We start from the raw sequence: 24,073 nt of genomic DNA, 5'->3' as shown, positions 1-24,073 counted from the left end.
CTCAGATATTTCAGAAAAAAAAAATCTGAAAATCAGAATCCCAAACATGAATACACACAATTGACCACAGTGGTAGAAGGGTTGACATATCAAACAAATGACAATTGCCTTTCCCAAGGGCACAACACCGGGGCCTGCCAAGGATTCGAACCAAGAACCTTCTGATTCTGAGTCAACAATAACTGTAAAACTAAAAGTTAAAAAAAAAAAATCTGACCCAAAGTTTGGTCTGTATCTGCTTCAATTGTTCCTGACTGTGGAAGGTAAAAACTCCCCTGGCTGTCAGATATATGTACATGCCGGGGATGTCTGTTCTACATACCAGTCACAGCAAGGTAATGCTGGACAAACCACCTGTTCGAGTGTGTGGGAAGTAACACAAAGATTAAAAGGACAGATGGAAAGAAAAGAAGAAAGAAAAAGAAAACAAACTGCAAGAAAAATGAAGGAAATAATAGAAAGAAAGAAGGCATTTGAAAATTCTCAACTACTGGGTACTTGATCTACTCAAAATGATTTTTCATGAAACCCCCATTCACACCCTTGGAATGCCAAAGTCAACCACAGTAATCTTAACTGTAAAGAAGAGGTTAAAGCTTCATGAAAGGAAGGTGCCACCCTTATAGTTGTGAAAAGGATGACGTGACCAAATTTCAAAAATGGTAATAATGGTGGTTTCCCTCCATTCATTGTAGTGGAACTCCCAAAACCATTGTTAAATTTTGTTACTTAATATAAAGATCAAAGAAGTCCTAAAATTATCCCAAGGAATTGTTGTAGCCCCCAGCACAGGAAAGCTTTGGGGATTTTTAAAGGCTTTGAAAGAATTGCTTTCAGGTGGAAGTTGTAACGCTGGAAGCATTCGCGGCTCCCCTTCCCGAGTATACTATACTGCAGGTCACTTAGAATTTAGACAGACATTTTCCACATTTCCGAGGGTAGCACTTTGGAAGCCCTTAGTAACAATTCAAGTATGACTGTTATATAGGTTCATGTACATGTCAGTTGAAATTCTCCTTGCTGCCAACATCATTATGCAATAGGGAATTAGAAGCACGTTGCTTTCAGGTGGAAGTAAATTCTAACAATTTCAACTTGACAATTGTCTTTTTAGAGGGGATTATGTCTTCAGGGTAGCTATCTTTCACTGTCGTCTCTTGTATTGTTTTTAGTATTCCCCTTTTTTTTCATAAAAGCAGAAAAATTCAGACAAAAGATCCTGCATAAAGATACAACTATCCCTCCAAGTGTCCAAACTTTACCTAGCCTCCTGTAGTGTGTTATTTTGAGGAACTTTTATGAGCATTGATTGAATGCAGACTTTTTTTCACAAAAGAAACCATTTCTTACATCTGTCCTTTGTTAAGAATTTCATAGCCATATGATAACTTCAACTGGATCTGGTTTCACATGTCTGGATCCCAAGGCACTTTTTTAGGCTACACTGACTTAGTTTCTTGTTTCTTGGAAAATTAAGACAAAAGGACAAATATTTAAACTCTGACTATGACCCTGATATTGTTGAACCTGAAGTACAAATTTTCCCGTGAAAATTAATTAAAGCAATTAATTCCAAGAGTTAGAATAGGGAAGGGGAGCACTGCTCATTTTATATGGGTTAAAAAGATCACAACCACCCCTGCAACGATAGATGGAACATCCCAACAAAAGTACGGCCAATTTTTTTCAAAGTGAATAGAAGTCTCCCACGAGAGCAATATAGAAATTCCACCCTCATATCATTCCACCATTTAGTCATGGCACTTCCCGATAATTACTCCTAATGATCTCAAGTCTACAAATCAGACCAGCCCCACCCCTACCCCCTGGTCAACCCTGAATCTCCCCCCTTTGAAGCCCCAAATAAAGCCTGGGACTTCAAAGCCAGTCAGGAGCTGTAATCTGCTACCACGGTGTGTGTCACAGGATGTCGGAAACTATTACCATATGCTTCCTGCACTGCCTCCTGGGAACTCAGGCAGAGGGGCCAGCCAGCCCTGCCTCCCAGCCAGGGGTTCATTTGACTGCCGGGCAGCAGGGAACCAACACACACTCTCACACAGGACCCAGACAACAGTCAACCTCGGATTCTACTCTCAGGATGCTACTCTACACAGTCTTACTTCTCCTGCCTTTTGGTAAGTACTTCTAAGCTTTGAGTTCTGCATAATTCAGGAGGATTCTTTTTGAATGGTATAATTGCAACACCACAGATGGTTTGGTAAAGCCAGGGATGGTTAGGATTATGCGTAGACAAGTTTGTTAGATCTGGAGTTCAAGTTAAGAAGTTTGTGGGTTTGGAACTGGTATGTGCAGTTTGTGAGACTTGGGATAGGTTACTGTAGTGGTGTTTTAGATTTATAAATGCAGGCTCCTACTGGTGGAAGGGAAAAATAGGGTGCTTTAATCATTAATGATTTGCAGATGACACAGATAAAAGCTCATCATCACAGATGTTTGCAGTTGGGTCAATCTGGCAGGATCAAATGTCAGAGGGAGGGCTGGCTTTGTAAACTTTTTGTCTCCTGGTAGAAAATCTAACAAGTCAGATTTTTTTAATGTCTTTGGCACAGTATACTAGACACGATGCACAAGCACATCTGTATGTTAATTTGTGAAGAATTTGAAGACTAAACACAAACTTTAGATAGAGGAATTGTCACTCAAAATGATGAGTCAGAAGTTTGAAGGGTTTCGTCTTGAGTCTCTCTGAAAGGTTTTTGCCCGGTCACTCACTCATCCGGTCATTGTGGAAAATGTTAATTCATCCATGCTAAGATTAAATAGTGTTATAGAAATTCTTACTGGAAAGGGGATGTGTATACTTAAAACTTTGGTTTAAACTAAAGTAGAATGATTTATTTCATAGACTCTTTTGACAAGTTTGAATTTCAAGTTTCTGTGAACTGTAAAGCAGCAGTTCACTATGTAATTTATCTTGTCTTTAGTTGATGCAGGGAAGGGCAACCTATATATTACAATTCAATTAGGTGCTTGGTCCTACCAGGAGTCTTTGTTTACTTTGTGTCAAGGGCGGTCAGCCAATTTTGATGGCTAAGAGCTTTTCAGTGCTGAACCCTGTCTGACCCTGGCCCACCCTGCAAGCTTGGCCTAAACTCTTGTACTAAATTGGCTGCTGTGTGTTTAGATTTTATTGTGTAATGTTGTTCTTTTGTTGTCAGCTTTATTTTCCTTTGATAGAGCTCTGCAAAAGGATCTAGGATTAGGATGTCTGTCCAACTCCAACGACTCCAAGATGGTTTGGTTTACATAAAGGTGGGATGGTTTGAAAAACACTTGGTTGACTGCAGAGTGCAGTGTCTTTTGTTGTGGTTTTCCCTCAATTATTAGTCAATACACAAAAGATTCTTGGAATAGAGGTCATCTGACAGTGCGTCATTGTGAAAGGGGTCAATTTGTAGCCTATTGTGTTACATAATTGGGGCATATCAGTTTCATCGTTAAAGTTGTGGAAGGCTTGGTTTTCCCTTTTCTTTGGCCATGAACTACTTGTATGGTTGATTTCCTTCATGATCATCCATTATCCTTTGTGAACCACACAAATGAAAGAGTAAAGACAGTGGTGTTGTTGCCTTGATGAAGATTGATGAGGGACTGTGGCCTGACACAGATATGTCAAACAGGGACACATGTCTGCGGGCCCATTTCTCATAACATTAGGCTCCATTTTAGGAGGGAGGGGGGCAGGCTTGTCAACTAAAACCACTCTCTATCATTCTCTTGTGTCTTGTTTGACATAGAGAACATTTTTGAAGGTCGAACTCTGCCCTACGTTGATACAAGGTCACACAGAGCTCTCCATATATTTTGCAGACATTAAATGATAAATGGTAAGAGTGAAAAATGCACTATTTCATTTATGTCCATAACTTTCAGTTGTATTAGAATATCACAACAATTGCATCTAGATGTTCTGAAAAACATTTTTACTGGAAGGTTAATTCTGTAACTTGTAAGTAACACAGCTGGCCTGGTTGTCCCAACATGAGCTGTTTAGAAGTTGTGTAAGACTATCTGCATCCCTTGGTGGTTGTTGTTTATATACACTGGCAGCGAGGCAGAACTCGGTAAACAAGTTCTACACTCCAAAAGTTCATGGCCTCTTACACACTGGAAAGCCTGATTAGTTACAATAACTATCTCCACTTCAACAGTTTAAATGTCTTGTTAAAAGCTGCCACATGGCATGCATGCTCACAATGTTATGAATAAAGGGCATTTTGGTTTAGGTTATGCCTTTTGTACTCTAACTGTGAAAACTGTGAAACTTGTCTACGCGAATGTTGAATATGAAAGCTAAGGAGCAGATTTTGATGTATGAAAGTAAGAAGCTTTTCGAAAGAAAACGTTTAACATTAAGGGAAGAAAAAGAAAGGGCATTTTGGTAAGGTTATGCCTTTTGTAAACTGTGAAATGTGTTTACAAATGTTGAATACGAAAGAGATAGGTCTAAGGCGCAGATATTTGTGCATGTACGCTAGTAATGTAAGTTACGTAACTGTGAAGAAGCTTTTCGAAAGATAATGTTAAATAGAAGAAAATAAGTCTTCCAAGATAGTCCGAGGATTAGAAGAAAGTTTTCCACCAAGGTTAGACTTAACCCGAATCCCTCCGGAATGTGGTAATCATAACACAGACATGTGGAATTCGTCCTTTTTCCCTGGACTGTATTTTCCAATGTCAAACAGTTTTGTCTCTGTTATTTCAACGTCTTTACCAAACTCAGCATTTTTGTCAATGACAAGCAGTATTGACTCTGTTGTTTGGATGTGTGAAACCAGTAATTGATCTCTATAAAACAGCGTGAAAATGTGATTATCATTATGTGGAGAGTCATAGGACCAGGGGGACCCTCATATGCATGAGGAAAGTAGCTAAGGAAGGCCTTGGAAATGTCTTTTAAAGAATATAAGTTATGATGTTGTGTTGCAAGAAATTTCAGAGGCAAACTAGTCAAAGTTGAAATGTAATTTCCAACATAATGGGAAACATTGGACTTACTTATATTTTTGCACTGGTAGTGGTATTTGTGGTGAAAGTTTACATGTCCATTGCATTGGAATGAAAATTTCAGGTCAACTTTTCTTCAGAATGATTTCTACCAATGATTTCTACCAATCCACATAGAAAACACAGAGTTAAATCACCAGACACAGAATACAACTGTAGTCTATATACACAGACACAATTAAAGGGTTGACATCACAAAGTTTTGTGCCAGACACCTGTTATACATTTTAATTATAGCCTGGATCCAAAAGCGAAATAGAATTCCTCACGGCTAAGCCTGGTTTTAGGCCAGACTCAACCTTTTCGCATTCCCACTTTTCCCTGCCCCTGTAAGGGTACAGATGGGGTGGTCTAGCTCTCTCAGACTGATATAAATTTAGTTTACAAGCTTTTAAGTTCCCAGACTATTTTGAGGTCATTAACACTCCATTCGAGTCATTTTCATGTACGTGTAAAGCACTTAGTGCTGTCATGATACAACAGCCGTTTAGCGAGTACTTAGGCCACAGTAATTCAATTCTTTGGTTCTCAGTAATAATTAAAACAAGAAGCCATAGGTGACAATCCTCCGTGAAGTTTTACATATTTAAACAAAATCCCAAGCGTCAACGCCAGACCTACTGTGCAGACATTATATTAAATTAGGCAACGGTTAATACAATGAGGGCGCGTCACAACCATAAAACATACAAAGAGCTAAATCCATTACTGCTCCCAGGGCGTGTAAAGATACTGTGCTTCAAGTTCGAAGTTCATTTTAATTACACACACACAATCTTTGCATTCACATAACTAGAGCTCCCCGATCTCATACCTTCGCCAAATGATGTTAATCTTTATGGCTGACAAATGATAGATTATTCCCCCTGCTTGTGCAAATAGGATCCTCTTTCTTATGAATTTTATCAGTTTATCATATTCTCAACCAAAAGACAGTCTTATATTAACAAACAATGCCATTCTAGCATTTCCTCATAAATTATGCAAATGAGGTCCTGATTTGAATACATTATGTTTAATGATGTTCACCTTCACTGTACTTTCAAAGACCATAAATATGAAATTCCAGGCAGTTATCATTACAGAATTATAACATTTTCTCATTAATTATGCAAATTAAGTCTTCATTTACATAATCAATATCTGCCTGTGTTTATCTCGTTCAAAATTACCAATGCGACAAGCTTCAATAGTCCTATGATGGAATGCAGCTGATTTATAGAATTTCTCCATAAATTATGCAAATTACATCCATATTTTTATAATTGTCACATAATTATATTAAGCATCACTTAAGCTACCTGCATACCAAAAATCACGACGATCCGTCAACCGATTCTTGAGTTATTCTCTTTTGAATATATTCAAACAGATAGTCCTGCAGTTTCAGAGCAAGCCGCTAGGGGGCCCAAACTCACGTCACTTCTTTCCCAGCACAAGAGCTACGTGCCATCTGAATTTCGTCACCCTGGCATATCTGGATCATGAGATATCAAAACCGGAAGTTCAGCTGCAGTACCGTAACAAGCTGCTAGGGGGCCCAAAATCTAATCATTTTGAGGTCTCATTAAGACCTACCCACCTACCAAGTATCAAGACAATCCATCAAGGCCTTCTCAAGTTATCGTGTTTACAGACACACACACACACACACACACGCATACACGAACGCCTCTGAAAACATAACCTTCTTGGCGAAGGTAAAGATCGGACTATCATGGTCAGCCCCACCGTCTTACCGTGCCTGTACCTAATTAAGCGCGCCTGGAGTTGCCGTAATCACCGCGAGTGTTACTACCGTCGGCCAGATAACCAGGATATCTGCTTACAGTACCTCTGCTACCAGACAACTGCCTAAACCTACGGCCTATTCCACAGGATTGTAAAAGTAGGGATGTTTCTAAAATATGCATTTACTCCAATATCAAAACAGCTACGGTAAAAATAAAAAGACGTGCATCATCCCGGACATAATGCAACACCACATGCGAAATTACACAGATATGCGACGTACGGCAGAATGCGTTCTGTCTGCGAACATCTTCCAAAAAACTTGGCATCTCTTAACCATGGGCAAAAACATCTGGAACCACTTTTAAAAACCACCCCGTATCTGCATGAACTTTTACCTCCCCCCCGCTATTCCAAACAACGCGTTTTTCTGGACCGTTCCAATTCGCCTCGTAATTGTAGGGGTGCGTCTGCGATATTACATTGACCGCGAAAGCAGCAACGGCAAAAATACACATTCGTGCATCAACACGGGCATGCCCGCAGACGGCGTATCAAATTGCGTGCCGATTACACAAAGAGAACCCAGTGTTTTGACTGCGAACATGAAAAATCAGCCGATTACAACACTCCGTCCGGAGGTCCTGACCTCCTTCACGGAGTAACAATATTTGAGTGGAAGGTCTGTACATAGTAAAAGGAGCAAGGCATGAGTATTTAGGCAGGTACCGTAGGTAGCAGTGCAAGTAAGAAGTTGAACCAATTCCTTTTTTCACAGGATTGGATAGGGACTAATGCCATGCCCAGTCCTTTTCTATGTAATGCCATTGCCCTTGTTTGAACTGGAAAAATATCTGCATTCTGCTTCTATGAAAACAACCTTTCAAACACTTCAATGCAAGGCCAAAAGACCACTTCAGGGCACTAAACCAAATCGGTAGGTGGTATGGTTGACTACTAGTTAGTATGCTTAGAGATGTCAAAACAATAACTTATGTGCATGCAGATGTTTTACTAGATGTTTTACAAATTCTGACTGTTGATGAATGATCCAGAACTGCATCAAACTGCACCACAGGTCAAGGCTTTCTTTCTTTCTTCTTTTGAACAAGAATGTCTCCAGTGTGACTTACAGGAGGGTCTGCATGGGGGGATCATGACAATTAGGACTTTCGACAATGCAGTAAATTCACGCACGCTGGCGAAAATGCAGTTGTTCTTGCGTAAGACTTTGGACGCGACTTTATTGGGATGTTCTTTTGTATTAACGGGGTGCCCGGTGCCTGGCAAAACTGCGGACCTTAGACGCTCCAGTATTATTTTTTGTCAATCTGATCATGACGTTTGACTGCAGGATACAAAGAATTGCCCAATAATGATTAACGATGAATTCAGGATATAAACATTGTACGTGGATTTGAAGCAACCAAAGTATGCTCTGTGAAGTATTTCAAAACTACGCTCCACATTGAATTCAAGTGACCAGCTACAATTAACAGTAATTAAAAATTTCTCGCTACACGTAACACCTCACAGTAAAAGGCATGCAGACCCTCTGTGATAAGTGCCACGTCTCCCGCTGTGGCGCCTTCGTTCGTTAATCTCCCGTCTTCAAGGTCGGATCTGTTGTTGGCAACCGCAACATCTGACCTCCCAAGTCCACCTCTAATCACCCAAGGAAGAAAAACTTCATTAAAGTTTGAACAGATGGAGCATAATAAGACTCTTAAGAATGTCTCCAAGAAGACAGCTGTCACATCTTAGACCTGCTCCCAGGAATGATTCATGAGATTACGTAAGCGAATGTTCCTTTCAATGCCGGGAGACAGGGCTGGGCAAGGTCACTGCATCGGGACTGACCTTGGCCCTGTTGCCATGGTAACAAAGTCTGTGACCTTAGAAAACTTCTCTGTTGAGACTACACTCCTTGAGCTGGGGTGAGGCTGGTGCTGTGTTCAAACACCTTGGAAATACATCATCATTGGCAGGGGAGAGACTCAGTACATAAACATCCATTTATGTACATGTTTGCAAAACACTTCTAAATTTAATGTACAATACAGTTGCTACACAAGATTTGGCATTGAATCTAAATTTGACTGGAATAAACATGGATGAGTAATTTGGTCAAGAATGATAAAATGACATGAAAGCAATCATAAGTAAGCATAAAGTTCATTTGCCAAAAAGTCAGGTATGCAATGCATCGTAACTTGTTGGCCTTAGTCTCCATCAGACTCCTTTGCAGGCTGAATAAATAGTAGAAATTGGTCTAAAAGGGGATATCACTTGCCAGAGGAGTTGGGCGGCCAGAGAGGGTCTATTTGCCTGCTCAACCCTTCTGGCCAATGAAATTCTCTTTTTAGGCCGATTTCTACTAGTGGTTACTCAGCCTGCAAAGGAGTCTGGTGGAGACTACATGTATGTTTGCCTGCCTGGTAGAGGCTATTGACAAGTCACTGTCACAAGGATTCAGATGGGAAGTCCTCCAAGCAGAGAGGATCATGGGATTTCCTCGCAGCGCTGCTCCACATTCCGGTTCTCCCCTCCAAGTGGAGGAAACAGCACCGGGGTCTTCCTCTTACTCAGCACAACATCAGGGCTCCAGGGATGAGTAATCCTGCTACTGGACTGCGATAGCCTGCCAGAGTGTCAGCCTTTTTAGCTTTCGTCCGTTCCGGATCCCCACGATCTGCTACCGGTAGCGGATCGTGGGGAGTGGACGAAAGCTAAAAAGGCTGACACTCAAGCTAGTACTTGAAGGTCAAGAGTTTGAATCCAACAACTGGAAGAGAACCACACCACGTCAGCACAACCTACAGCATCTGCGCGAAACCCAGACTTTCTTTATACAGTATCAACTGTAGAGTCTGGGTGTGGACACAAAACTAACCTTGATAGTATAATGGGTAGATCTCGGCATCAGTACCAAAACATGAAAACTACTTCTATTTGTTGTCAACACATTTAAGGACTAGTGTCATCATCCTAATTAGTAACCAAGGGAATGAACAGTTTTTTATTTTATTTTATTTTATTTTATTTTATTTTATTTTATTAAGATTTACCACATTTGTGGAAGGATTGACATAACAGGTGACTATCACCTTTTCAAAGATGTCAACCCCGAAACCAGATTGTTAGGTTTGAACCACTCACACCGGGAAGGTCCCCTACTCTTTTCGATAAGTGCGGTGGGTTCTTTAACGTGCGTGGGGTGTGGCTCTCCCAAACACGGGACCTCCATTTAACGTCCTATCCGAGGGACGTCCCTAGCCGAAGCTAAGTACTCATTTACACCTGAGTGAAGTGAGGAAAGTCGTGTAAAGTACCTTTTCCAAGGGTACAACGTCGGGGCGCATGTTCGGACTTGTTCGGGTACGACACGGAATCGAACCCGGGTCTCCCCGTTTCATAGTCCAGTGATGTACCACTACACCACACGACGCCACATGTGTGGTTAACAGTTAGCATTATGTTAACTTAAAAGTTAGCATCGTTCCATTATGGAAGGAAAGGATTACTTTTTAACCATCTTTTGGTCACAAAGCCAAGTTTTCTAGATTCCTTGCCAAGCTATTTTTGTAACCAGTTAAAAAAAAGTGTTTGTTGTTTTCCGAGGCAGGATGTGCCATAGAGTGGCGATTCCTGTTTTTGTAGCAACTGACTTGTTTGTACCTGGTCACTTAAAAATCACAAGTGTGAGAGAACTACGTGTGTGACCGTGTTTACGTCAACAAGAAAGGTTTCTTGCACAAGTGAGCTGTAGGAAATAGTTAGTCTAATCTGCTCTTAACACAGGAAAGTGTGGTACCAAGGTCCATGCCCGTCACGTTGATGGTATCAATGAATTGTAGTAGTAGAGTACTCTCCAACCTGAGGTTTTGGCTTGTGCTTATGCATTTTGATGTGTATTTTATTGGGCTTTCTTTTTTGGCCACTACAGAAAAGATTCTTAACTGTTGAAACAATACACAAAATAATCCAAGGGACCAGAGCAGGTATCCACAATGGACAGGTGGTCATTTTGTGTAACTATACACACCTACATGTACAGGCAAGACTTAGTTTAAAGTTCCTGGGGTGGAACCTATGTTCTAAGAAACAAGGTCACACCTATAACTTGTAGTTAAGTACACAGGAAGTCGGCTAAGAAAAATAAATAGTACAGAAAGTTGTCATGCTTTTAAAGCCGAGTCACTCCCTTTTCTGATAAGAGCAAGTTTTACAAATGACACTCTCTGATAATCCCAAATGATGCAAGATAGACTGGAAAAAATTAAAACTCATCATATATTCGTGGATAATATTTTGATTCAAAGGTTTTGTGAAGTACGTTTTTGTTGTTACATGTATATATATAAGTTGAATGTTAACATATACAATATATGGGACCTGTTACATGTGTTACTATACTACACATGTTGTAACTAACCATTCATGTGTGATCATTTTTCATGTTGCTAAATCTATCAGCGTCTCTTGAAAGCTGAGGACAACAGGCACTTGACATAAGTATGTGTGGGTCAAGTAAGTCTTTGTAAGCTTGAAGTTGAAGGATTTGTTTTTGCCACTTTATATGGGGACAAGATCTATCCATTCCTTCCTTCATTAGATGAATATCTCTAATAATTCTCTGTATTGGGTTAACTTGGCTTCTTCCCATTTTCACTTCCCAATGAAAACAACTGTTTTGACAGATGAAAACTTGATTTCTCTCCCCCACACAATGCTGTTGGAAGTTCATCTTGGCAAGGAAATAGGAGGCAAGAACAATCTGCCAGTCTTCTAGTGAGAGACTTAAGACATTTGTTACATCGCATCTGTGGTTTCAACTTCCTGCTGGGAAGGTCAGATCCACTGTCAGTTCCATGTTAAGTGGTGTGGAACTCCCCCCCCCCTTCTGTTACAGGCAGGGGCTGCTGATAGTCTGCATCATGTAAACACAGGAACTTCATCAGGAAGTGGAAACCACAGTTATGGAGTCGTACACCAGTTTCGCTACGCCGTTGAGGGTATAACGACTAAATAAGCACCTTTTATGGCTGCATATCCAATAAAAAATATCCCCCCCAATAAAAATGTCCCCAAGTCTACCTGCTATAGCTATATCATTTAAAGATCAGATTTAGAAATTTTAGTTTAAGTTTTTAATTACCCGCTAGTACAACTGAATCTGTACCATTGTACATGTGTTGTTTGTCAAGAAGTCATGCCCTATCTGGCTGGTTACCACTAATACCAGCCAAACTAGTAAGCAGGAGTTGTGCAATGTCATGTAGGATAGACTGATCAATGTTACATGCTGGCATATCATTTATTCACATACTTGTAGGCTGTGGCCCAGACATTTTCTGTTCAGTCTGGCTTTTCAATCAGCATACCTGATATAAGTAACTGTTAAGAAGAGACAAATCATGGGAAATGAAACATCTTGAGGTAACGGTGCCAGTGTACACTATCTGGTACCAGTACTGAGAGTTTACTGCAGTCCACTGAGAGTTTACTGCAGTCCAAACAAGTCATTGTGCTGCTCATGACAAAGTGCTAGAAATAGCATTTCAGAGGGTCAAGATTTCAAAATTCCAGAGGCATGACACCTGGCTTCGGCCCTCTAGATGATGTTATGTCAGACAAAATTGAGGCTGGCTAGAACACTGGTTGGAGTACTGTAGCAGTCCCAGTGTAGCTGGCATAACAGTACCAAGAGTTAACTGTAGTCCAAACAACTCATTGTGAAGTGTTGGGAGTCTTATCTGTGTGGATTGTTAGGGGTGGGTTGGAGTACTGTAGCAGCCCAGTGTAGCTGATACTTTCAGTACCAAGAGTTTACTGTAGTCCAAACAACTCATTGTCATGATTGTGAAGTGTGGGCATTCTAATCTGTATGGATTGTTCTCTGAGTTGAAATATTAAGAAGACATGAACATGTTTAAGGTGTGGGTTGGAGTACTGTAACAGTCCTACTTCTAGTATAGCTGTACCAGGAGTTTACTGTAGTCCAAACAAGTGATTGTGAAGTGTGTGGAGTCTAGACTGGAGACTGGTGCCCAGGGTGGAGACTGAGGTGATGATAACGCCTGTCAGGACCTCTGATGATGGACGGGGACCAAGAGGTTGTCTTCCTGTGCCATTCCTGGTTCCTCAAGTCAACTACATGCTGATATTCCACCACCCCCCACCCCCAGAAGTCAAAAAGTAAAGAAATGCTGATGCACTGGCCCTGCATGTATGTTCCAACACCCCTATGCACCCCTTTGTTGCAACACATCTGCAGATCAATGTTCGGACAACTCAACCTACATCATAGTACATGTTTGTTTCGACAACAGTAACCCTACCTATCCTTATGCCAGTGTTGGGGCTGTGCCCAATCAAATTTGTTTGAGTCTTGTGTACACATTTGCATCAAAGAAAACAATTCATCCCAGATATTTTAAAGTCTTCATCTTCATCTGCAGTACCCTCTAACAACCCCATAAAGTGCATCATAGGACAAAATCCCCTGAACACTTGTTTAGTCAAATCACATTGTAGTGTACTTCTACTTTCTTGTATTCATTTTTTGCATGTTAAAGTTGTAGGAAGCCTTACTAGTATGTCACTCATTAATCCCTATGTTTTTCTGTGATGATCCTCCCTCTATGGGGGAGCTAACTCATTCCTGTACATGTAGGAGGCAGGGGGAGTGTCCAAATATGTGCTGAGAGGTTGTTTTGAAATTAATTAAAGGTCAAATTTTCTACCAGATGCTTTCGGCTCCTTTTACCTCTTTCCCTGTTTTGTCATGCGATTATTTTAGGATGATAAATGTAAATATTAGTAGGTACATGGGGAATATAAATCCTATGCCTAAATGTGAATGTAAATGTAGATGTAAAGGGATCAGACTCTCCTTTGAAGGGCATTGGTCCTGTGTAGGGGGAGTGTCCTGTCTCTAAGTCTAACATCAAACTCACATCCTTTAGGGGAAAGGTCATGCGAATTAATACCTGAGTTACATGTAGGCAGAAAAATGATGGTAAACAATTCTTCCTGTTGTAAATCGGTCTGCTTTGACTGTACATTACCTGGAGGGCTGGCATACGATCTGAACGTATCTTCTTTATGTACATTTGTATGTCAAAGCAGACCCATTTACACACTTTAAAAATTTGATCCTTGCAGTTTTTGTACATCCGCATGTGTATGCAGTTTTCGTACTGTCAGGTTTCTGCATACGTGTAAATTGTGTCTATTAATTTGTTAAATCACTTTGCTTAGACATTTATGAAGCAAATCAGTGTAGGATTAACTACCAAATGGTAAATAGAAATCACTTTACTTACAGATTAATTTATAAAGCAAAGCAGTGTAGATTAACTAGTACCAAATGGTAAACTTCACAACAAGGTGTGAATTGTCGTTGAACACTGTAGCAAGTAGGTGACAAGTGGCCTGCAGTGTTGGGATGTTTTCATAAGGCGTACAGCTGGAGATCAGAAGCCAGTGGAGGGTAAAGTTGACAGAAATCCAAGGCTCATTTGGGATTCCTGCTGTTGTCAGTCAACATCAGATTATTTTCATGTGCTTGTTAGTCCTTTGAACTGACCATGGGAAAATATGCTGGAAATACCACCTGCATGTGCAAGTCAGTGCAGGTAAATTTGGAGCTGTGCAGGTATTTCTGATGCAGGTATTTCTGATGCAGGTAAAATTTGTCTGGTGCAGGTAATTTTCAATGCAGGTATGCAAGTATTTCAAGATCCATCATCATATCTCCTAGATCTATCTGTAGATAAGGCCACACCAATTTAATTTGTTGGTTCTCGGATTCGCCTCTTCATTTTTTTCTGATTTGCAAAAAAAAAAAGATTCTGGTTCTGAATCAACTTAAAAATGCTCATATTTTGCCCCCAACAGTTGAGAAAATTCCTTTTCTTCCTAGTTTTTACAGTTTTTTCCATCTATCAATGCAGTGGTTTGATTAAAAGTTCAAAATTTATACTTTAAATTTTAACCCAGCCTTTTTTGTTGACTTCATGGCTCATATTGTAGCATTTGGGGCTATAATTGGATGCCTAGACCTGTTTTTATTTTTATTCTTTTTCGCCCTGTCGCTTCATATTTTTTCTGAAAAAATCCGAGAACCAACAAATTAAATTGGTGTGGCCTAAATGTGTAATTCTGGTTATGGATGATTCTTGAACAAAATATTCTTAAAATCTGGATAGAGAATCATCTATCAAATAGCTTGATCTAGGAGAACAAATACAGGAGATTGCAAGGAAGTTTTGTCTGTCTGTCCAGGGATTAACAGACAAACTACTACACTGTCAAGTCTGTGATCTGGAAAGGATTAGTCCCACCAGGGATAATTGATTCTTTCCTGCTGGCAGGGGGCTGTTATGATTACTTTGGGAGTGGTGTCTGTCTGTCTGTGTGAGTGGGGAGGGGGTGATAGCTACTTCATATTTTGCAACCCCTATCAGGCATCTTGTGTGTATTGCACCTTTTTAAAACTCTTTGACAGCTACAATTACCTACATTACACATGGTCATAATTACACACAAGCCATAGAGTAGGCTTCAGCCAGGCTACATTATATAGTCTCTATGTATGTAATGTCCTTGGTAAGACACAATAGGTAACTAGAAACTCTGACTTTAGAGTTTGCAAACATCTCTTACACCTTCAAAGACTACTAGTACAAATGTATTTCAGACTTTCTAATAACTTTTATATCGTATGGTTTAGGCCTTTATATATGGTTTCAAGTAGGTAAACCCACCAATAAAAGGTAGACAATCACCCAAAATTGAGAACAGCTGTATGTTTCTGCAGTGCCTCAACACTCAAACAATCCTGACTTCAAAGAGACTTCTTGTCTCTCTACATAGCCTCTACCACGCACCGCGGATCACTGGAAAAATAGTAGAAATTGGTCGAAATAAAGGGATAGTATACCAGAGAAGATCCAGGGCCATAGAAGCTCCAATTGGTGTCGCAAGTTGGAGCTTCCATGGCCCTGGATCTTCTCTGGTATACTATCCCTTTATTTCGGCCAATTTCTACTATTTTTCCAGCGATCCGCGGTGCCTGGTAGAGGCTATCTCTACAGTCTCCACATCCTGGAGTAGGGTGAAGACATTTCTCTCCAAGTAGAGGTTGGAGGGGACATCTTTTTTCTTTGTTGGCCAAATCCATTTGTGGCCTATTAGATAATGTCTTGCCTAATAGATACTGTCCTGCCAGGTGGCTTTGCCACTGAAAGATCTGCTTCGAGATTTGGGGTACTTCTAGAGGACTGTCAGAAGAGCTAGTCAGTCAGAAAACTTAACAGCTGCCTACAATATCTGCTTGAAGCAAGTCATCTTTCTCTAGACCTCCTTCCTTTCTCTAAATCTTCTTGCTTTGAGTTTATGAGCTTGTCGCTTTCTTCTGGGGTTCATCAAATGATCATGAAAACATTGCAAAGCTTTAGCTGCCAAATGGTGCACTTCAGCACAAGGTGTGAACTGTCTGTGGAACATGTAGGTGACAAGCTGTAAGTGTCAGTGTTTGCAGGGTGTTTGGATGTTTTTGTCAGGAGATCAGGGGCCAGTAGTGGGAAAGTTGAAAGAAATTTAAGGCTCACTTGGGAACTTTCCTGTAAAAAATCAACTTCATCAAATTGTTTTCAGTAAATCTAAAAGATTTGGGAGCCTGAAATGTTTTCCTTAGATTAGAACTAATAATGAAATGTTCTAGAGAAAAACATTACCCATCCCTGGCTCACTGAGATATTTTGTGTCCAGTGTGCTATGGGTCTGGAACCCAGGCTACCCATACACAGAACCCCTCTGAAGGACTAGAGGGAGGTTGTCTCCAAGGACCAATTCATGAGTGGTCATGTACACAGGTGGTCTGACCTTGGCAATGTGTTCTTTCTTCACATCAAGGTCATGAAGAAGTTTTATCTATTCTATAGTTAGACCATGGTTAGACTTACATCTACTAGCATGATGGTTGATGGTAATCCTTTAGGATACCTATAACTTTTAGGTTGATTGAAATTGGCAAGGCAAAGATGAATAAGCACAGATTTTAGTTGACCTGATTTTTTGGCCTGCAATTTGGAGAAAATTGAACTCAAATGCTGGTCCTAAGTCAAACCAGGTGACCCCCCCTGAGAGGTCACCACTGTGGGGTCACCCGTCACCATGGTAACAGCCTCAGGCTCCAGAGATGTGCATCAGTTTGATTACTCTTCATGTGTTGTCAATTTTCTTCAGTTTTTCAAAATATTGAAGTCCTGCATCGTTTAGATTTGTGAAGGAAATGCTTATGATAGAATGTTGTAAGCCTGGTATTCTTCCTTTTCTAGCTATGGACACCCATTGTATCTGGCATTACTAGTATTATGGGAATTGAATATTTTGCCAAAGGCCCAAAGCAGTGTCACTGCACAAGCCAAAATTTTCCCCATCATTATGAATGGTGGCCACTGGCCAGATTTTTTCTGCAAAGCTTTGATCAGTGTAGTAAACCATGCTGTCATCTGCCAGTGAGTACCACACATAAGTCACATCAGCAGTACATGTACCCTCATTATACCAGAGGTTAACTAAGTAGAAGTTATCTGACGGACCATCTAAGTAAAGGTCTTCACCAGTCTCCTAGCCTGTCAGAGAACACTGTAAGATCAAAAGCAGTTTTCCTCCATGTTTCTAACAAAGGAAGACAGCCAGACAGGCTTTATCTTGAGGTAGGCAGTAAATATCAGCCCTCAGTTCTGCTGCAGTGTTTCTGCTGGGGTGAGGAGAGAACGGCACTGCCCTTAGTGCCATACAGGTGTGCATCAGTCACTGTACAGTCAGCTATACAGGGGGTAGCAAGGGTTGGCATGGTCTTGTCTTTAACTTGTCATATGGTACAGCAGTCAATACACCAGGCTGGAGCTGGAAGTCTGCCCACAAAGACCATAAGACTGATACGAAAACCCTTATTTTCTTTACTTTAGAATGTTGTCTCCTAAAAAGTTGTTTAAACAAAAAGTGACTTCCAGTTCCATAACCTTATAAACATTACTCAAAACATACTCAAGTAGGGTCTCCATACACATGTTTTTACACAAAACACTGTTGTTTACAATACAGTTGATATATGTTCTGCTGAAGTAACTTTGCCACCAAACACCACCAACCCATAAAACCTTTGGGACCTTCAAGGTGACATTGACAAAGTCAAGACTCCAAGTTCAGGAACATGTTTCTTCTCAAAGAACCACGCTCAAAGGCATATGGAGCTGGAAAGGTCGTTAAAGAAATTAAAAACATACTCTTGTGATTTTGAACTCTAAGGCTGGGGTGGTGAATGTGCATGGTGATACCTTCTAGTGCATGTGAAGATTGTATGGCAGATCTCCATATGTTGTGATTGGACGTTCTGCTCAGGATCAAATGCATGTTAAGTTGTCAGAGTGCAGAGACTATGAAACAAATTAAATACACAAAATCAACTGCCAATAGCCAGGACTTATAGGTACCAAATATTGTACTGCATTCAATGATGTTACATCATTTGTATGAAAATAGTTGGCTTTTTCAAATTGATGAAGGTTTGACATCCAGGTCAACATTAACAATATAAAATAGATATAGTATTGAAGAAGAGTGATGGATGTCACTCAAAATGTGTGGACGTAACCTCTATAACATATCCAGTAGTAGAGTTTAGATTGTCTTTGAAATTGTATCACTTGGACATGCATAACACTCGCAACTTGTTACATAGATTTTGTGTAAATTTCATGGTCTATAGCTACATTACTGATCAGAAAGACATCAGACGTCAATCCATAACCCCTCAGTGTTCTGTGCTCATGACCCTCAACAGTTTTGTACTGATAGCTATGCCTTCACGACCTCTTTGAAAGAAGCCAGTACACCAATCTGACAACTAATTAACACATGTAATTAGTTACACCACTGTTTGGTCTGAATCATTATAGTCACAGGAAACTGCTAACATGTCAGTACAAGGACAGCCCTAGTCAGTGGGGTTGGGCCATGACAGTTCAGTTTGTTGGTTCATGGATGGGTAAAAAATCTTGCAGATTTTACGTACTTCTTGGAAATAAAAGCTTATGGTTGGAGAGTCCAAATTGATCATAGGGGTGCTAAGAGACAATCATATACTAGAAGGCCTGCTATTTTCATCTTCGACTTCTTGCTTCATTTTTACAGAAGACAGGTTAGATTAGAAGGTGTGAGAACCAAGGAAGTGAACTGATGTAGCCTTGCACTAAGCTGTTAGAAGCATTAAGAAATTAATTGCTTTTCCCAAGGTCTGTTTTCCTTTGAGTTCCCTTATCAGATCATTTGATAACTTTGAGTCTGGATTGTTCCTTGTTAAGCACCATTCATGCCCTTATTTGGACATTTCGACACATGTCCGACAGTGCATTTTGGGTAATCCACCAGCAGTACGGTCAGTTTATTTTCCTTGTGTAAGACTTTGAATTCCGGGCTGCAGCCTGTCACGAAAATCCTCTGCACATGGCACGATGTTCAACTGGTATAACCCCTTGGCATGATACCAACTTTGTCTTAGCTTGTTGTAGCAGATGGTTATATTACATTGAACATGCTAGCTGTCACAACTAACCTTTGCACACCTACAATGTACATGTACCTCTAAGCTACTGAGAATACAGTACTTGGTGACTAGACTCTACTAGACGAACAAAATTTGTTCAAAAAGGACAGTGCATCATCATCATCATCACGAGTTTTCATAGTTTTTAACACTCTTATCAAGTTATGTATTTACCAGAACTCAGAACACGTGTCAGACACCATTCCTGAAGGATTTACCATTTCCTGTTCTATCTTGTCAGTCTTGACGTCAATATCCACTAGTTTTTATACACAGTGCATCATCATCATCATCAACATCATGAGTTTTCAACGCTCTTATCAAGTTATGTATTTACCAGAACTGAGAACATGTGTCAGACACCATTCCTGAAGGCTTTGCCATTTCCTTGTCTGTCCCGTCAGCCTTGACGTAAATACCCACATTCCGACAGTGTTAATACCATTACTGACGATGATTACTTTAGACTTTATCACCTAAAAGGGGAGCCCAGCTACTAATCCATATCAGTGAGTCACAAGGTTTTCTCATGATGACATTGCTGTTAATGTCATTATCTGACATCAACTGATATTACGCAGATGTTCTTATGAGGGGTGTGCATTCCTTTTTCCGCGAGGCATAGCAAACCATTGTAATTCAACATTAATTGTAGAAGACAGCCCTTGATTTCTTTGTGAAGTGTAATTGGTTGCTGAAACTGAAACTGCTTTTATTCCATGTCATACATTATTTCTTATCCTAAATTCAGTGTTGAAAAATTCTTAGTGTGGTGTATTTGAACACAGATTACCAAAAATCATGATAGAGCATCCAAGATCCACAGACTAGTTTTGCCAGACACCCCATACAAAAGAACATTCCAATGATTCCAAGTCGTTCCCAGAACTTTACACAAGAGCTGCCTGAATTTACTATTAAGTCATGAGCACGCTTAATAAGTGATATAGAACCACTTCCTTGTATCTGCCTCGTTCTTATCTGTATACTTCCTGGTTAATCCATGGAAATACAGCAGGTGTGTCGTGATGCATAACAGAAGTTTGACGTCATGTGGAATTTGGGTGTGAGTACTGAACAAGGTTTTTGCGTCATCATGAGGAATAGATGTAGTTGTTACGTGTCTGGCCCAAGTCCACAAAATGAGCCATACATGTGAGTCAAAAGTTGATTGTTCCTGACTTCTGAGTCACCTGTCATGTTCTTTACACATGGGATCAGTTCATCTTGATCATCCTCAGGTTGTCATCCTCTTTAATAGCAAAAAAGCTTTTTTGGAAAGAGAAACTTTCATGTTCAAAATTTAAAGTCAGAATTTTCCACATATTTAGATGCTACCTGGAAAGAGATTTCACCTGGAAAAGTATGGTTACACCTTGATGTCCCAACACCCCTATATTGTAACAACTCAACCTATGTTCAGACAACCCTATCCCTATGTCGGAATATATAGGGGTGTCAGAACATAGGCTGTTCCAGAAAATACATTTTGACTGTAAACTCAGTGGCAGCTCCCATTGCAGTATAAATCTCTCAGTGACCACATGTAAACCTTATAAGTTGATGAAATCCCCTTCTTGTTCCCCATGACTGGACGTCCTGCAGTGTTTCTGTCAACAGATCAACCCAGTTGGAGCACTCAGGTCTTTAGCCTGGTTTTCAGGCTTTCTCAGGGCTGCATACAGCAAGGCAGATAGTGAACTCAGGTCTTTAGCCAAGTCTCCAGGCTTCCTTGGGGCTTTATGCAATACTTGTCATAAGGCAGATAGTGCACTCAGGTCTGTAGTCTGGTTTTCAGGCTTACCCGGGGCTGCATGCAACACTACAGGCAGAGAAATCGTGTAGTGTACAGGTCTTAAGCCTGGTTTCTAGGCTTTCTCAGGGCTGCATACAGCAAGGCAGATAGTGCATTCAGGTCTTTTAGCCTCGGTTTCAGACTTTCTCGGGGCTGCACGCAACACTGGCAGGTAGTGCATTCAGCTCTCGAGTCTGGTTTTCAGGCTCTCCCCAGGGCTACGCACAACAGGCAGATAGTGCACTCTCTGCCACTCAGTATGTAGCCTGGTTTTCAGGCTTCAACACTTCAGGCAGATAGTTTACTCAGGTCTCTAGTCTACTTTTCAGGCATTTCCCAGGGCTACATGTAACACTTCAAGCAGAGAGTGCACTCATGTGGTCTCCAGGTCTCTAGCCTGGTCTCCAGGCTTTACTGCAGTTGCACGCAACACGTAAAGGCAGAGTACCCAGGCAACACAGTTAAACTAGACAGTGTAAGTCAGTGTGGCCTTATGAAAAAAAAAAGGCATACCCAGTCAAGGTCAGAAATGATAGAGCACACAGAACACGTTTTGAGTTGTGAGCAGGAAGCTGGTGTTGTTCCGCCTGGGAGTTCTGCTGTAGTTGTTGTGGAAAGTTATTTTGTCCATGTTTGGCGAGGCAGGACTCACCGTTTCCTCAGGAAACCTTCTGATGCTGAACTCTGCTGGGAGGTCAGGAGAAACTAGAGGCTTTGGTAACTTTTCTACCAATGATAAACCAAGATCAAATACCGGTAAAAGATGTCACTGGATCTGAAAGAGAAGACTGGTCCATGTAAAAAAAAAGTTTGGTTATTCATACAGTCAACCCATTTATAGTGATCACTGAAGTGACTTGAAGAAATGTCACAGTAGACACTGGTGGCTACTACAGACTCCTTAATACTTGGGCCAATTAGAAAAAAAAAGTCAATTCTGTATAGCAGGTATAACCGCCCTTCGATGTAACACCAGCTTCATAGCAGCTTGGTGGATTAACTCTTCCATTTGCTGTGCTGAATCTAGATCACTTTCATTTTTCCTTTTTGTTGACTCGTGTTGTGTTGTTTCCTACAGTGGCGTACGTGAGTGGCCAGTACGAGTCCCACAGTATCGGAACATGTGACCTGGAGCCCTACATCCTCAAACTGCTCACCTGTGACAATCACTTCTTCACAGCCATGAGGAAAGACCCAGAGGGGGACTGTGGGTGAGTTCTGAAAGTTCTTGAGATTGCATGGGTGCCATCCTAGGCTCTAGCCAGCTCAAAATTTTTTTCTGTCACCAAGTTAATGATTTGACCTAGGGAGAGAGTGCTTGCAATCTAGGGGGTCCTTTAAAAATGCAATTTCCCACATTTTGAGAGGCAAATCACGGGATTGAAAGTGCCTGTTGGTGGTCATTTGGATGCATTTATGTTTTCCCCCAAGATTTTTTTTCTCAAGACAGACTGATGAAATTTTTCATGGATATACGGCAGTGTGGTTTAAACCCTCTCTTATCCATCCCTTTCTTATTCTGTCTTATCGTGTTCACAAAATTCCTTTGTTATCCAGCCTGAGGTACAAAGAGGCAGAGTTCTGTTACTGGAAGGAGATCCGAGGATGTTACGTGGATCTGTACGAGGGAGACCAGCTCAACCACGAGGTCAGCAGTATCATGACTCAGTTCCCCTCACAGGAGGCCTTCTGTGAAGGTATTTCATCTGCTTCTTCATTTCTAACTTTTACCTGAAGCTAAACCCAACTTCTCTCGATATACTACCAGCAATCTCTGCATGTTTGTTACGTCCTTATGCATAGAAAGGGAGCATATTTGATTTGAGTTCTTTCAGTTTACATGTCAGACCGGCAGAATTGTCTCCAACCATAGAGCATTGTGCATATTTTAATCAAGATGCATACTTCAATCAGGATTTACAGTAGTAGACAGTACCGGTACTGCTTGTGTAAGTCTATTGTAAGTCTCATCTATGTAGTCCACATACTTATAGTTACATGTCACCTTCAGGCAAGAACTTGCAAATAATCTTTCAAATTGAATCCCTTTAGGTACGGGTCTGGGACCGATTGACTTCAGTGAGTACCACACCAACCCGTGTGACGCCAGGTACACGGAGGAGAGTCAGGACTGTACCCGGGGACTCATCATGATGTACCAGAACAACCATGCAGACCACAGGCTATGCAGGTAAAATCACAGCTAGTTTTGCATGAAGGTTAGACATCCAGATAGAACATTTTGTATCTGTTTAGGCGGTGTACCTGTCCTTCAGCGTTAACACAACAGCTTCGCAGGTACACGGCACGGAAGCAGCTGGCTACATTACACCAACGACTTGTTACACCTAACCCTTGAACCCTTGTCAAGCTGCTCAAGCGTATGCTCAGCCCTGACCACCCACATGATTTGGTACCAGGAGCCAGGTCGGACAGCACAGGGAGGTGTTTGAGGAACTCTGGGGGAATCACGGTGCCCAAGGCACGGACAAACAGACTGTATAACTCGTTCCTCCACTGCACAATCAGACTGTACAATAGCCATATGCAGACATAGTGTTCTTTTCTTTTGTTTCATGTCCCACTCTTGTACGTAACTGTCTTGTGCGTTTCTTATACTTAATAATATGTAATTGTAAAGTCCACACAATTCAGGAGTACTATGTACCCCTGCTATGTTGACTATTCTTAATAAAATGAAAAAAAAAAATTGAAATCTAACTCTAAATATTGTTTAAAGCTATCTAGTGATAATGTCCCTGCTGTACTTGGTGACAGCGAGTTCCATTCCGCGATTGTTCTAGGAGAGAATTAATTTTTGAACACCTCAATAACTCTGGTACTTGAATGCATGGCTATTTCTTGTTCTTTTCTGGGCTGGTATTAGGTACTTAGTA

At 40.8% G+C, this 24,073-nt stretch overlaps 1 protein-coding gene across 1 annotated transcript in view; it reads left to right on the top strand.

The window, feature by feature from the left end:
* Positions 1–1,912: 1,912 nt before the first annotated feature.
* Positions 1,913–24,073, top strand: part of LOC109474597 — a 22,943-nt gene continuing 782 nt past the window's right edge. The window contains exons 1-4 of the mRNA XM_019774936.1: positions 1,913–2,138; positions 22,255–22,387; positions 22,734–22,873; positions 23,229–23,367. Of these exons, the coding sequence (XP_019630495.1) occupies positions 1,928–2,138; positions 22,255–22,387; positions 22,734–22,873; positions 23,229–23,367 (623 nt within the window). The 5' untranslated portion in view covers positions 1,913–1,927. The remainder of the gene's footprint in view (positions 2,139–22,254; positions 22,388–22,733; positions 22,874–23,228; positions 23,368–24,073) is intronic.

Source organism: Branchiostoma belcheri, unplaced genomic scaffold, assembly GCF_001625305.1.
Source record: "Branchiostoma belcheri isolate BF01 breed outbred unplaced genomic scaffold, Haploidv18h27 scaffold31, whole genome shotgun sequence".
NCBI lineage: Eukaryota > Metazoa > Chordata > Leptocardii > Amphioxiformes > Branchiostomatidae > Branchiostoma > Branchiostoma belcheri.
This window is presented reverse-complemented; position numbering and strand designations above follow the sequence as displayed.